Source organism: Sorghum bicolor, chromosome 3, assembly GCF_000003195.3.
Source record: "Sorghum bicolor cultivar BTx623 chromosome 3, Sorghum_bicolor_NCBIv3, whole genome shotgun sequence".
Classification (NCBI taxonomy): Eukaryota; Viridiplantae; Streptophyta; class Magnoliopsida; order Poales; family Poaceae; genus Sorghum; species Sorghum bicolor.
This window is the reverse complement of record NC_012872.2, coordinates 62,706,046-62,718,546: the sequence shown is the minus strand read 5'-3', so window position 1 is coordinate 62,718,546 and position 12,501 is coordinate 62,706,046. Positions and strand designations below refer to the sequence as shown.

General features: G+C 42.6%; 2 protein-coding genes across 2 annotated transcripts; both read left to right on the top strand.

Moving 5' to 3' along the window:
- On the top strand, window positions 7–1,814 carry LOC8075573. The gene has a single exon (XM_002458441.2). It carries the CDS (start codon window positions 57–59, stop codon window positions 1,326–1,328), a length of 1,272 nt encoding a protein of 423 aa, XP_002458486.2. The 5' UTR covers window positions 7–56; the 3' UTR covers window positions 1,329–1,814.
- Window positions 5,384–6,464, top strand: LOC8075572 (early nodulin-like protein 1). The gene is made up of 2 exons (XM_002458440.2): window positions 5,384–5,631; window positions 5,764–6,464. Exons 1-2 carry the CDS (start codon window positions 5,442–5,444, stop codon window positions 6,198–6,200), a joined length of 627 nt encoding a protein of 208 aa, XP_002458485.1. The 5' UTR covers window positions 5,384–5,441; the 3' UTR covers window positions 6,201–6,464.

Genomic DNA, 12,501 nt, shown 5'->3' with positions numbered 1-12,501 from the left:
ATCTTGACTCTTGAGGTTGTCCATTTGGGCCGTAATTTGTCCAAGCCCATGGCAATATGACTTGCTTGCCGGACCTGGTTTGCCAAGTCCAGATCGGCCCATACTCCGGCCTTTCAGCTCATCGACGTTTTCGTCGACCCCGAAGAGGCGACTCCTTCGGTTGTTCCCCACTGCCCCCCGTCGAGGCTTGGAGATCTCATGGTAGTATGGTACCCGATTCCACCTCCCCGCTGCAGAGAAACAAGCAGCCGGCGAAGCAGATGAGAGGGACGAGTGCTGCCTCGCATCGGCCGACCAAGCCATCGCCACCATCCCACGCTACGGGACGCTTCACTCTGAGTCCGACCAGCCCATTCGCGTCGTCGCTGCTGCTCTTACTCACCGCCTCCGCCGCCGCCGTGTTCCTCTACTCCCTGACCGCCGCCCGCTCATACGAGTCCCGCGGAGAGGTTCCGTCCCTCTCCTCCCCGACGGTGGAGACCATCGAGGGCGCGCGCGCCATCTGGGAGCTACCCGCCGCGGCGCCGGCCAGGGCGGTCCTCTTCGTCGCCCACGGCTGCCGCTGCCGCCCGGAGAACTTCTGGCCGCGGTCCCCGCGCTGCCCGGGGTGCGTCGGCCTGCCGGAGGACGTCGCCATCACGGACCTCGCGCTGCGGAGGCGGTTCGCGGTGCTGGCCGTTACGAGCGCCAGGGAGTGCTGGTCGCTGGGGAAGGAGGTCAGTGCCGCCAAGCGGGTGATCCGGTCCTGGGCAGCCAAGAACGGGCTTGAAGGCCTGCCGGTAGTCGCCCTCGGCGCTTCCTCCGGCGGGTACTTCGTGTCCAGGCTGGCGGGCAAGATGAGCCTCGCCGCCGTCGTGATTATGATCGCCGAGGGCGCGTTCGGCGGCTCAGCCGGCGCGCTGCCGGCGGTTTACCCGCCCGCGATGTTCATCCACATGCCGAAAGATAAGCGGAGGGCAGCGCTGGTGGATAAGAATTCGAAGATGCTGATGAAGAATGGCGTTGAGGTGAAGGAGCTCCAGAGCCTTGAGCTCCCTTTGACGCCTACGCTGCTTTCCGAGAGGATACCAGGGCTGAACCGCGGGCTATCAGAAAGGATCTGGACAGTGTTCAGGGAAGAAGGTTTCGTTGATGAGAAAGGATACATGAAGGAGGATGGCCGGGGAACGCCATGGAAGGATGCATTGGTCAAGAGGGGCTTCTGGAAAGAGGTGTCTGCGTTGGCTGATCACATCCAGGAAGAACTGAATCTTGCTTATGGGTACCACGAGATGACGAGCTTACAAGCTGATGAGATGTTTGATTGGGTTGAGAAGCACTTGAGATGAGGAGGCTATGGTTGATCATTTCAGCATTGGTGCAGCTTCAGCTCTTTATGAAAAATTAAACTAGTTGTAGGATTGAAGGGGAGTGCAAATCATGAACTGGTGAACACAGAAGACACGCACAAGCACAACATATTCATTCTAACTTTCGGATGAGCTGACTTCATGATGTGAAATGTGTACACTACTATCAGCTTGCCCTTGAGCAATGGATTTTTCTCTGATATGCAATGTCAAACTCTCAGTTAATCAAGATGAGATTTTGCACAAAAATGTTCTTGTTTGTAAATGAATAATCACATTCAGGATCATCTTTAAAAAAAAAATTAAAAAAAGAGTTGAGGATAAGACCCTGCATTCATGCTAGCTAGAAATAGCTTTTTGATCTGTGGAATTTGTTTTCCATTCTGAACTCTCCCTTTCAGACACTTGGGTGTACTATTGTCTCCATTCTCCAATGGTCCTAATAAATCTGCACTGTTCATTTCATTTCGTTGTAACACTGAAGATATATATGTACGCCTACGACGGATACAGTCCAAGCATGCCAGTGTCTTCAGTTGATAATTTTTTGTTATCTCAGAGATTCCTCTGGTTCCGACAGACAAATGTGATGATACTTTTGTGCAGTACTGCAGTTAAGTTTTGAATGGTACGGTCTCTACTGAGTATTGGGTCGAGTAGCCTACCGATGCATGGAAATTGGAACAATCTCTGTATTTTCTATTAATGAGGGGGCGTTTTGTATTGTACTTTTCCAAAGTCGTATGAGTTTACTGTTGCTGAGTTGAAAGAATTCTATATTTTGGGCGTTGGTTCTGTAGTGATATCAAAGTTGCAGGATACTGACCATCTTCATGTTTGCATTTTTTCCAGAGGAGTACCAATTTAGCTCCCCCCACACACAGTTAGCATATTCGTACCTTGCAAACACCAACCATTTAACGTATCCCCTTCAGTATATGTTTAATCTCTTAAGCGTTTTTATTTGTCCTGTCAGCAGTTCAGACAGCCATCGTTCTATGGTAGCTGTAGCCTCTCAAATTTACATATACTTTAAAGGCTCAAAAAACATGTAATTATAATCTCTCACTCAAGTCGGCAAGGTGTTAGTTGTCAACGTACCAAGGACTAATATGTCTGTTGATGAGTGTGACGAGAGATCCCTCTTAATTTTCCATGTCGAGTACTCATTGGGGTTGCATTGGTGCATGTGTTTAGCTTGGAGGCATATTTATTTAGATCAGACATGACCACAAACGCAAACTGGGGTTCTGGCCTTTTTGCTTCTGCCAAAGTATATAGAATTATGACTGGGCATACAGATATTCATCCTTCTTTTAAGGGCATGTTTAGATTTGAAATTTTTTGGTCCAAAGAGAAATTTTTTTGTGGAATTGGGACCTAAGAACTAAACAGGGCTAAAAAATTTTGGGCTGCAACTGTGCACGCACTCCCATGGAAGTCCACCAATGACAACTGCAACTGCATGCAGCTCAAGTTGTCATTGGTGGGCTTCCATGGAAGTGCGTGCACAGTTGCAGCCTAAAATTTTGGCCCCAAAATTTTTTTGGCCCCGTTTAGTTCTCAGGCCCCAATTCCACAAAAAAATTTCTCTTTAGACCAAAAAATTTCAAATCTAAACAGGCTCTAAGTGGATATGGAAAAGCAATTGTCAGTCAAAGCATAAAGTTTTCTTTTGGCTTTTAATCAAGGACAAACTTAGGCCTTGTTTAGTTCCGAAAAAATTTCGGATTTCGCTACTGTAGCACTTTCGTTTTTATTTGACAAATATTGTCCAATTATGAACTAACTAGGATCAAAAGATTCGTCTCGCGATTTACAGATAAACTGTATAATTAGTTTTTGTTTTCGTCTATATTTAATGCTTCATGCATGTGCCGCAAGATTCGATGTGACGGGGAATCTTGAAAACTTTTTGGATTTCGGGGTGAAGTAAACAAGGCCTTAGTACCAGGAATATCTTAGGAGGAAAAATATGCAGTTGGACTCATATAGTTGTGCTCTTTGTAGCAGTCTGATTGAAGAAAGTGCTGGCCATCTTTTTGTGGAATGCCCTTTTTCAGCAATGTGTTGGGATCTAATAGGGGTGGAGACACCTTTGCAGGGCAGCTTCCCTGAAATAGCAACACAGTTCAAAGATCAACTGCGTTCACCTTTCTTCATGGTCTGATGTGTTAGACTATTTGGGGCACAAGAAATGATCTCATTTTCAGAGGGATCCAGCACAATTTGGGAGCTTGCCAAGGCAACTTTATAAAGGAACTCAGGCTGTTGCAGCATAGAGTCAAGCCAAGCCTTTTGAATCAGTTTGACTCATGGATACAAAATCTGGTCTAGCTCACCGGCTTGAAGTTATTTATTTTGTTTCTTTTTTTGTGTCCTGATTTTGTTCTCCCTTTGTAACCCCTCTGTATTTGCCTGCACTTTTTGCTTGTTCTTAATAACTTGCCTGTAGGGACTTCGGTCCCTCCCCAGATTTCTCAAAAAAAAAAAAAAAAACCAAATGCAAACTCCTCAAGATCTTAGTTCACGGTTTAATTTATTGAACCATCAGGTGAACCAAATTCTAATAAGATAAGTTTTGTTCCTAATCAAATTACAACCACATCAACAATTCAATGATGAAAATATTTTTTTTATTAGAGATAGAGAAGAGAAGGGTTCTAGAGTTTCAAAAGGCCATGATGTTATCTTTTATTAATGTTTTTTATATTTACTATATTTTATTATTCACCTTATTTTTCTATTTCCACATTTATGTGAAATATGGAGAAAAGCAAAAGAAAAAAGAAAAAAATCTCAACGGTGGAGAATCTACGGACGGTGATATGGGCGCTCAGGCGGAAAGAAAAGGAGAAATCTGGAGGATAGACTCGCCAAAATAAAAAGAAATCAGAATAGGCACTCATCATAGGGAAAAGAAGAGGAATCAGAAGGGGTGGGCGATGTAAAAAAAATGTTTTAGAAGAGAAAGATACTAGGGTACTTTGAAAAGTAAAAAAAAGGATGAAATAGATTTTTTCGCTCTTTAATATTGGGTATATAGATATCAATTAGGTATACAGATTAATGATGTATAATAGCAATAATATATTGGCCTCTGCGAGATATGTACAACAATAAAGCATCTTACTCTCTGTTTCAATTTATAGATAATGTATTTTGACTTTTTTTAAGGTCAATGGGTTCCCCACCTGAAATTATATATATTGGCCCGAAACCGGTCCTTAGATATAGTTAGAATGTATCTTGTTCTTTACATCAGATGATAATACATTTTGACTTTTTAGATACATAACTTTTATTGTTCATCTTGACATATCATACATTTAGATGTATAGCAAAAACTATTACCTAAAAAAGCCAAAACAATCTATAATTTGAGAGATGTGCGTCCTCAAATTGGTCTCGCATTCTTTTCCTTAAGGACCCTAACAGAGGTCGGATATATACACACTAATGCATATTGACTTTTGCTTGAACTGAAGATAGAACGCGAAATTCTGGCTGCCGTCCCGCTCACCACTTCAGTGTTAGTTTCTCTTGACAGATGTTTTGCATGTTGAGTCGCTTGAAACATGATCCTGCAGTGACATATGGCATTTTCTTAGCAAAGAAACGACACAGTTCAACAACAAAGCAGAGCATTAACATGTATACATAGTGTTTTTCTTTTATAATAAATTAGAAAACAGCTGTCACGGGTTTTCAGAGGTTGAAGTGGAGATATATATAGAGAGATAGTATACAAACGAGACTGTCTTCCTAGGTGCCCCGGCCGGGTCTGCAGGTGCCGGCTGCCAAAGGCGTGCGTGACATCGATCATCGAAGACCCAAGGAAGAAGATGGATATCTCGATCGACCCCCAGGCCGCAAAGCGGTGCGCTCTCGCTGGTTCGTGCAGACTGCAGAGTCATGGCCATGCATCTCTCCGGGGCCTCCACATGTGCCCGCCGAGGTCAGCAACCGTATCATCACTCGCCGCGCGCCGTGCGCCTATATAAACCACCAGTACCCCCTTTGCATCCGTACATATCATTTCTCGGTCGGCGCACCTCCTCTGGACGTAGCCGGCCCACGGAGGCGATCGATATGGGGGCTTCTCAGGTGTGGGCGTCGGTGCCGGCCTGGCTCGTGATCGTCGTCGGTTTGGCGGCCGTGGTTTCCTCGTCGGAGGCTCACGTCTTCTACGCCGGTGGCCACGACGGCTGGGTCCTCAGCCCCACCGAGAGCTACAACCACTGGGCCGGGCGCAACCGGTTCCAGGTGAACGACACCATCGGTAACTGCGCCGTCTCTCCTCTCGCTCCCTCATCTTGCCCTCACGAATGCCGCACACCCCGATGAATTGGTTGAGCTCGAATAATCATCATGCGCATGGCGTACGTACGTGCGTCTTCCTCCTGGATCGCAGTGTTCACGCACGAGAAGGGCGTCGACGACTCGGTGCTGCTGGTGACGGAGCAGGACTTCGACACGTGCAACACGCGCAACCCGGTCCGGCGGCTCCAAGCCGCCGCCGTCGGCAGCAGCAGCGGCAGTTCGGTGCTCAGGCTCGACCGGTCCGGCCCGTTCTTCTTCATCAGCAGCGACGAGGACCGGTGCCAGAAGGGCCAGAAGCTGTACATAATCGTGATGGCGGTTCGCCGGCCGACGACGACGACTCCGGCACCGGCCGTAGCGCCGGCACCCGACTCGGCGTTCCCGCCGGCGCCGTCACCGGTGTGGGCCTCGGCGCCCGAGAACGCGCATGCTCCACCGCCGACGGCGGGTGCGTCGCGTCTCGTCGACGGAGCGATCATCGGCTCTGTGGTTGGGGTTATTGGGGCTTTGGTGCTCTGTGCCGTGTAGTAGTCAGAAACCAAGAGGGAGTTGCATGCGCCTGTGTCGTTTTTGCCGGCTCTGAACAGTTGTGCGAGAGACTACGGTCAAAGTTAGTTACAGCTATGCTTAGATCCGGAAGCAGACAGAATAAAATATATTCCCTCTAGTCGTGAAAGGATGACGACGTTTAGGACGGCCAAATTACCCTGTATATTGTATAGGCTAGTTAAGCCGTCTTAATTAAACATCATGATATTTCACACAAAAAAAACATCATGATAACACATGACTACTGGAGCTTACAGTAGAATGCAAAGAGTATTTATTTGGAAACAAATGGTAAACGTGCTAGAACCTAGAGAAATAGGAGGATATTCGGAGGGGTTACGAGGCTAGTCTCAATAGCGGTTTCATAAAAATTTTATACACATTAAAATGTTAATATAACACTATATTAATAAAGACACCTTCACAAATAGTGCTTTTAACCATGTAAGAGATGGGTTTGAGAAGGCAGACATGAGGTTAGCCCTGCATAGTTTAGTTCATGATGTACTCCCCCTGTTCTAAGAGGTTAAGGGGTGTTTGGTTAGATGTGTTAAAGTTTAACAGGTATCGTAGCTCTTTCGTTTTATTTGGCAATTAGTGTCTAATTATGGACTAATTATGCTCAAAAGATTCGTCTCGCAAATTACTCTGAAACTGTGTTTTTAGTTTCGTAAATAGTCTATATTTAGACATGCATATATCCAAATATTATTCGATGTAACGAAAGTTAAAGTTTACCGATGCAAACCAAACATGGCCTAATTAGCCCTGCATAGTTTAGATTCTAACATACTCCCTCCAATCTTAAAAAAAGAGTAAAGTCCATCACCGGTCCCTAAACTAGTTTGGGTGTGTCATCCCGGTCCTTAAACTCACAAAACGAGTGTTTAGGTACCTAAACTTGTTCGGCTGTGTCAACGTAGTCCCTAAACTTAGAAATCTCCCATATAGGTCCTCAAACTTGTTCAGTTGTGTCATCCCGGTCCCTAAATTTGTTTTAAAGTCTCATCCAGATCAAAGCAGGGCGAATCTAAAAACTCTATATAGGAAAATATTTCATAACTTTTTCATATGAACTCAAATGAAGATAAACTTTATATCAAATTTATAGTAAGCAATGTGATCTACAACTTTGTAGTTTAAAAGTTTTTAAATTGAAATCTTTTGGGGTCCCAAAATATTTTTTGAAAGTTTTTAGATCTAGAAATTTAAAATTTAAAATTAAATTTTGTGATATTAAACGACTTTAAATAAAAAACATTTCAACTATAAAGTTGTAGAACACATTAAGGGCTACAACTTTGATATAAAGTTTGTCTTCATTGGAGTACATATGAAAAAGTTATGAATTATTTTTAATATAGAGTTTTTAGATCACTTTGTTTTGACCCAGATGAGACTTAAAATCAAGTTTAGGGACCTGGATGACACAACTGAACAAATTTGAGGACTTAAACGGGTGATTTCTAAGTTTAGGGACCGAGATGACACAACTAAACAAGTTTAGGGACTGAGATGATACAAACGAACAAGTTCGAGGACCTAAATGGTCGATTTGTGAGTTTAGGGACCGAGATGACACATTAATACAAGTTTAGGGACCGGTAGTGGACTTTACTCTTAAAAAAATGTACTCCCTCCATTCCCTCTATTCCAAAAAAATTACTATCACTTTTATTATGAATCTAGACAAATATTTGTCTAAATTCATAGAAAAATAACTTTTTTTCGGGACTATCATTTCTAAATGCCTGAGTTACCCTCTTAAAAGGCAATTCAACATGTAAAACATGACTATACTTCTTCTTAAATGATATATGACAATGTTCCTGCCCAATATTTCAAAAAGAAAACAAATGATAGAATGTTTGATAGTCGACACCAGTGGAGCAATATATGTAGGTTTATTGTATTTCTAAGGTGATTATGTTTCGCTTAAATTCCATTGCCTTATTTGACAAAGCAATCTCAACAATGATAGTTTATACATCCGATGACATTCATGCTACTCTCTCTTACAAACTGTAAGTCGTTTTAACCTGTTTAGATGTATAACTTTTACTACACACTTAGATATACATTATATCTAGTATTTACAAAAGCCAAAACAAATTACAATTAGGAATAGAGAGAGAGTAATTTATACCTTTCCATCACCAGGGTCGAGCTTGAGGTTCAAACTGATCACCGTCCCTCTACATTGACTTGGGACATCTTCACTGGACAGAAAAAAAATGGGTAGGGATGGTCCCTATGCGGCAATGCGCCGCCAACAAATTACTTGCTAATCTCGGCTGGCTCGGCCTCCCACACTCACGATACAAGGCCACGGCTCGGTAGTAAGGACGAAAATTGATCAGACGAATATCATCGATATTATATATATTTTTATATTTCTGGTCAGATTCAGATTTGAATATGGATAATGTCAACCACGTCGGATAAAATACGATTAGATGTCGACATCATAAATACATGATTTAAGTATTCGGATACGGATACGGTATCAGATGTTGAATATTCGGACTCGGATACAGACGGATCTGAACCCCTCTAAACGAATTCGGTCTTGAATATGGTCAGAAAATATTCGTACCATTTTCATCCCTACTCGGTAAGATTACTTGGCTCGTAGTTTAGCTGGCGTGGTGGAGGGGTACCACCTGGATAGGGGCTTCCAGATCTTCCTCACCGCGTACACCGAGTGCTGGCACATCCTTGACTTCTCGGCGCTCAAGCTTCGGCCATTCTACCCAGCGCGCTCGTATTCGTTGGCGCCGGGGAGCCATTCTACCTGCTCTCCGACCCGTTCTGCCTCCCGTGTCGTTCCTGTGTTCTTCCCCGTGGGAACCCTCTCCGACAAGGTTCTCGTTGGGCTCACGTGCCTCCGCACGGCCGCCACCCCGGACGACGTCATCCTCTCGGCGCTTGACCACGGGGGACTGGGGTCTGAGGGAGCATCTAAGGGCACTCACAATGCAGACTCTATCATAGAGTCTAAAGTTATTTATTACCTCAAACAATGTGGACTTAGAGTCTAAATAAGATTTGTAGTCTTATTTTTTCTACCTCTTTCTTCAATAAATATGCTGCTATATCAACAAAATACCATAAATAATATGTAATTAATTGTCTTGAACTCTATAATAGAGTTTTGCATTGTGAGTGCCAAGTTCGGGTTCTCGTCCTCCATCGTGGAAAGGTTTTTGACACCGTTCCTTGCCGGGGTATTCTTTGACCCGGCGTTGGACACGTTGTTCTGCCTCTTCGAGCTCGTCTTCAAGCACCCTCGCCCTCGGCGACAGCGCCCTGCCGGATGGCATCAGCGCCATCGTGACGCAGCTTGCGGCTCGCCTCTCTGCGGGCTCCGTCCGCCTCAAGACCCGCGCCGTTGTCATCGACCAGTCTGGTGTGATGCTGGACACCGGCAAAATCATCCCTGCCATGGCTGTGCGCAGAGATGAGATTAGAGCGCTTCGGGTGGATTAACCGGCTCGACAGAGCCAATTAGCCACAACCTCAATTGCGAGCCATATAGAAAAAAAAGAGTTGATATAATGGCCGTAAAATTTTGGTTTTTTAGCTACTGTAGCACTTTCGTTTTTATTTGACAAACATTGTCCAATCACGGAGTAACTAGGCTCAAAAGATTCATCTCACAAATTTCAGATTAACTGTGTAATTAGTTTTTATTTTTATCTTTATTTAATGCTTCATACATGCGACTAAAGATTCGATGTGACGGAGAATCTTGAAAATTTTTGCGAACTAAACAAGGAAGATGCCACGCGTCGTCATATGTGTGGCCATCCGCAGGGGCGGATCCAAAGGGGGGCTGGGTGGGCTCTAGCCCCCCTATAAGTATGATTTGTTCATTAAATTAAGGTTAATTAGGTTTAAATTTTTATTGATCTCTAGCTTTAATCTTATATGTTTAATATTTAGCCCCTCTTGGCCTCCATCCTGGATCCGCCACTGGCCATCCGCAAGGTGCCGCGTAGGGATGGTCATGGCTAGCATCATTTTGGTTTTGGTTTGTAAGGCTAGTCTCAATATATGTTCTCAATATATGTTTTATGACAGTGTCATGTATATTAAATAGGGTGCCACATAAGTAAAATTGCTGACTTGGCAGGATCATTAAATGAAGGAGTTTCATCAGATGAGAGAAAAGTTTCATCTCCATGAAACTCATGTAGTTCGATTACCTAGTTTATAGTCTTGGTAACTGTGACATGAAACTATGCATTGAGACTGACATAATGTATTAGTATTTTAGTGTATACTAGCAAATATGCCGTACGTTCCAACGACAGAAAAAATTAAAGTCCACATTTTATTTTATTGATAACTATGACATCTATGGTATTAGATAGTTAATATTTATAATAATATATAGCTTGGAGACATATTTATTTAATAATAATAATAGAAATTAGGGAAACATTATCTTACTCTATTACTTCTTAATATTAAAACATGAGAAGTTTGTTGCTAGCTTTATTTTTTTATTTAGATTAGGATTACTATGAAATATAATATATCAGTTAAATACATGTAGATTATGAACACATGGGTTTATGAAGTGTTCATATGACATAACAATACATCGTGCAAAGATAGTGGAAGCATCTTTTTTTATTTTTATATACTTAAATTGGTTGTAAACTATTTAGCAAGCATAAATCTAGATAAATTAGTAAATCGGTGAGAAATGCAGGAATACTGCTAAAATTTTTACCACAAATCAAACATCATATTAAATAGGCTACCATAAAATTTTCATAATAATTGGAGCAAGATAACTATAATTTCCATTTTACACTAAAAAGCATAGACAAGCATCTCTAGCAAAAAAAATACTAAAATATATGATATTTTTTTATTTCTGCGTAGAGCTGAACAAAGTTTGTTTTATAATTTTTAGATTTTTTATGAATTACTACGCATTTATCAATTTTTAACCGATTTAAAGAATAAAAGAAAAGTAAATTAATAAAACAAATACTTTACACCTAGGCATCTATATTTTTTTTTTATTTTCAACGTGCTCTGATGTGTGTTGTCAATAACTGAATAAAATAGATAGATTGAAATTTTTATAATTATATATTAGGAAAAGATATGCCAAAGGCAGAACTGAATAAGAGCATCTCCAACAGTTATGCAATTGGACTTTGCATTGTTGAAATTTGCCAAAAACCTTAAAAATAGCTCTCCAATAGTTTTGCATAGACATAATGGCTTGGTAATTTTGATATCCCGAGAATCTTGGACTCTATGTCGTACCCGTACTCCCCACGTCGCGGTAGTTTCCCGCGAGACGACTCCTCCCCGCGCGCGACTCTTTTCTTTCCCCCGTGCGCCGCCTCCTTTCTTCGCGCGCCGCCTCCTTTCTTCGTGCGGGGATGAAGAAGATCCATCGCCGCCTCCTTTTCTTGCAGCGACGCGAGGCTAGTAGATGTCGCCGCCCTGGATCAAGCAGCGACCTCTTTTGGCGACCTTAAAGCCCTCCTTGCGGAACCTTGGGACCTAGATGCCGCGGTGGACCCTGGGACTGTTGCCTCGATCGGATCTCAACGACTTGGACCAAGCGGCGACGTGGACTTGCGGGATGAACACGGTCGCGCGACGCACGAGAGAATTGGCGGCGACGGGCGAAGGAATTGCGCGCGACGGGTGAAGAAATTGCGCGCGAAAAAGAAAGCGCCCGCGCGACACATGAGAGAATTTTCCGCAAAGATGAAAAATTCCCGAACAAAAATAGTTGGGTTCACTATTTTGGGAAATACCAAGTCAAAAATACCAAATATTTAGAGATGAACTTATTTTTCCTTTGGCAAAACATTTAGGGACTTGACAAACTCCAACCAATGGCAAATTCCAATTGCATCTACCGAGGAAATTTACTAAGATTCGTAGGTAGTGTTGTCTAATGTTACCTACTTTTTTTTGTAAATTAGTATCAATAGTTACACTACAAAATATATTTTTATAGTATGCTTATTTAATGTCATAAACATTTATACTCCTTTTTATAAGTTTGATATAAAAGTATTTTAATACGACTCTATGGATTGTTTTAGACCTATCTGTTGGCTTTTACCAGCCATAAGCTAAAATAAATATTCTAGTTATTGAGTTGACTTTTGAAAACTTAACTTCTAAAAAAATAAACTAAAAGACGAAAACATACCCGGAGGAGTTTTTCTAACTTCTAGCGTGCTAAGAAGCTAAAAACTATTAAAAAACCAATAGCAAAAGGCAACAAACCAGAATC

What these genes read in the sequence shown, in the direction of transcription:
- LOC8075572 (XM_002458440.2), top strand. Translation starts at nt 5,442, where the DNA reads ATGGGGGCTTCTCAGGTGTGGGCGTCGGTGCCGGCCTGGCTCGTGATC. An exon ending in CCAGGTGAACGACACCATCG is followed by an intron (nt 5,632 to 5,763) that starts GTAACTGCGCCG and finishes CCTGGATCGCAG; the next exon opens with TGTTCACGCACGAGAAGGGC.
- LOC8075573 (XM_002458441.2), top strand. Translation starts at nt 57, where the DNA reads ATGACTTGCTTGCCGGACCTGGTTTGCCAAGTCCAGATCGGCCCATAC.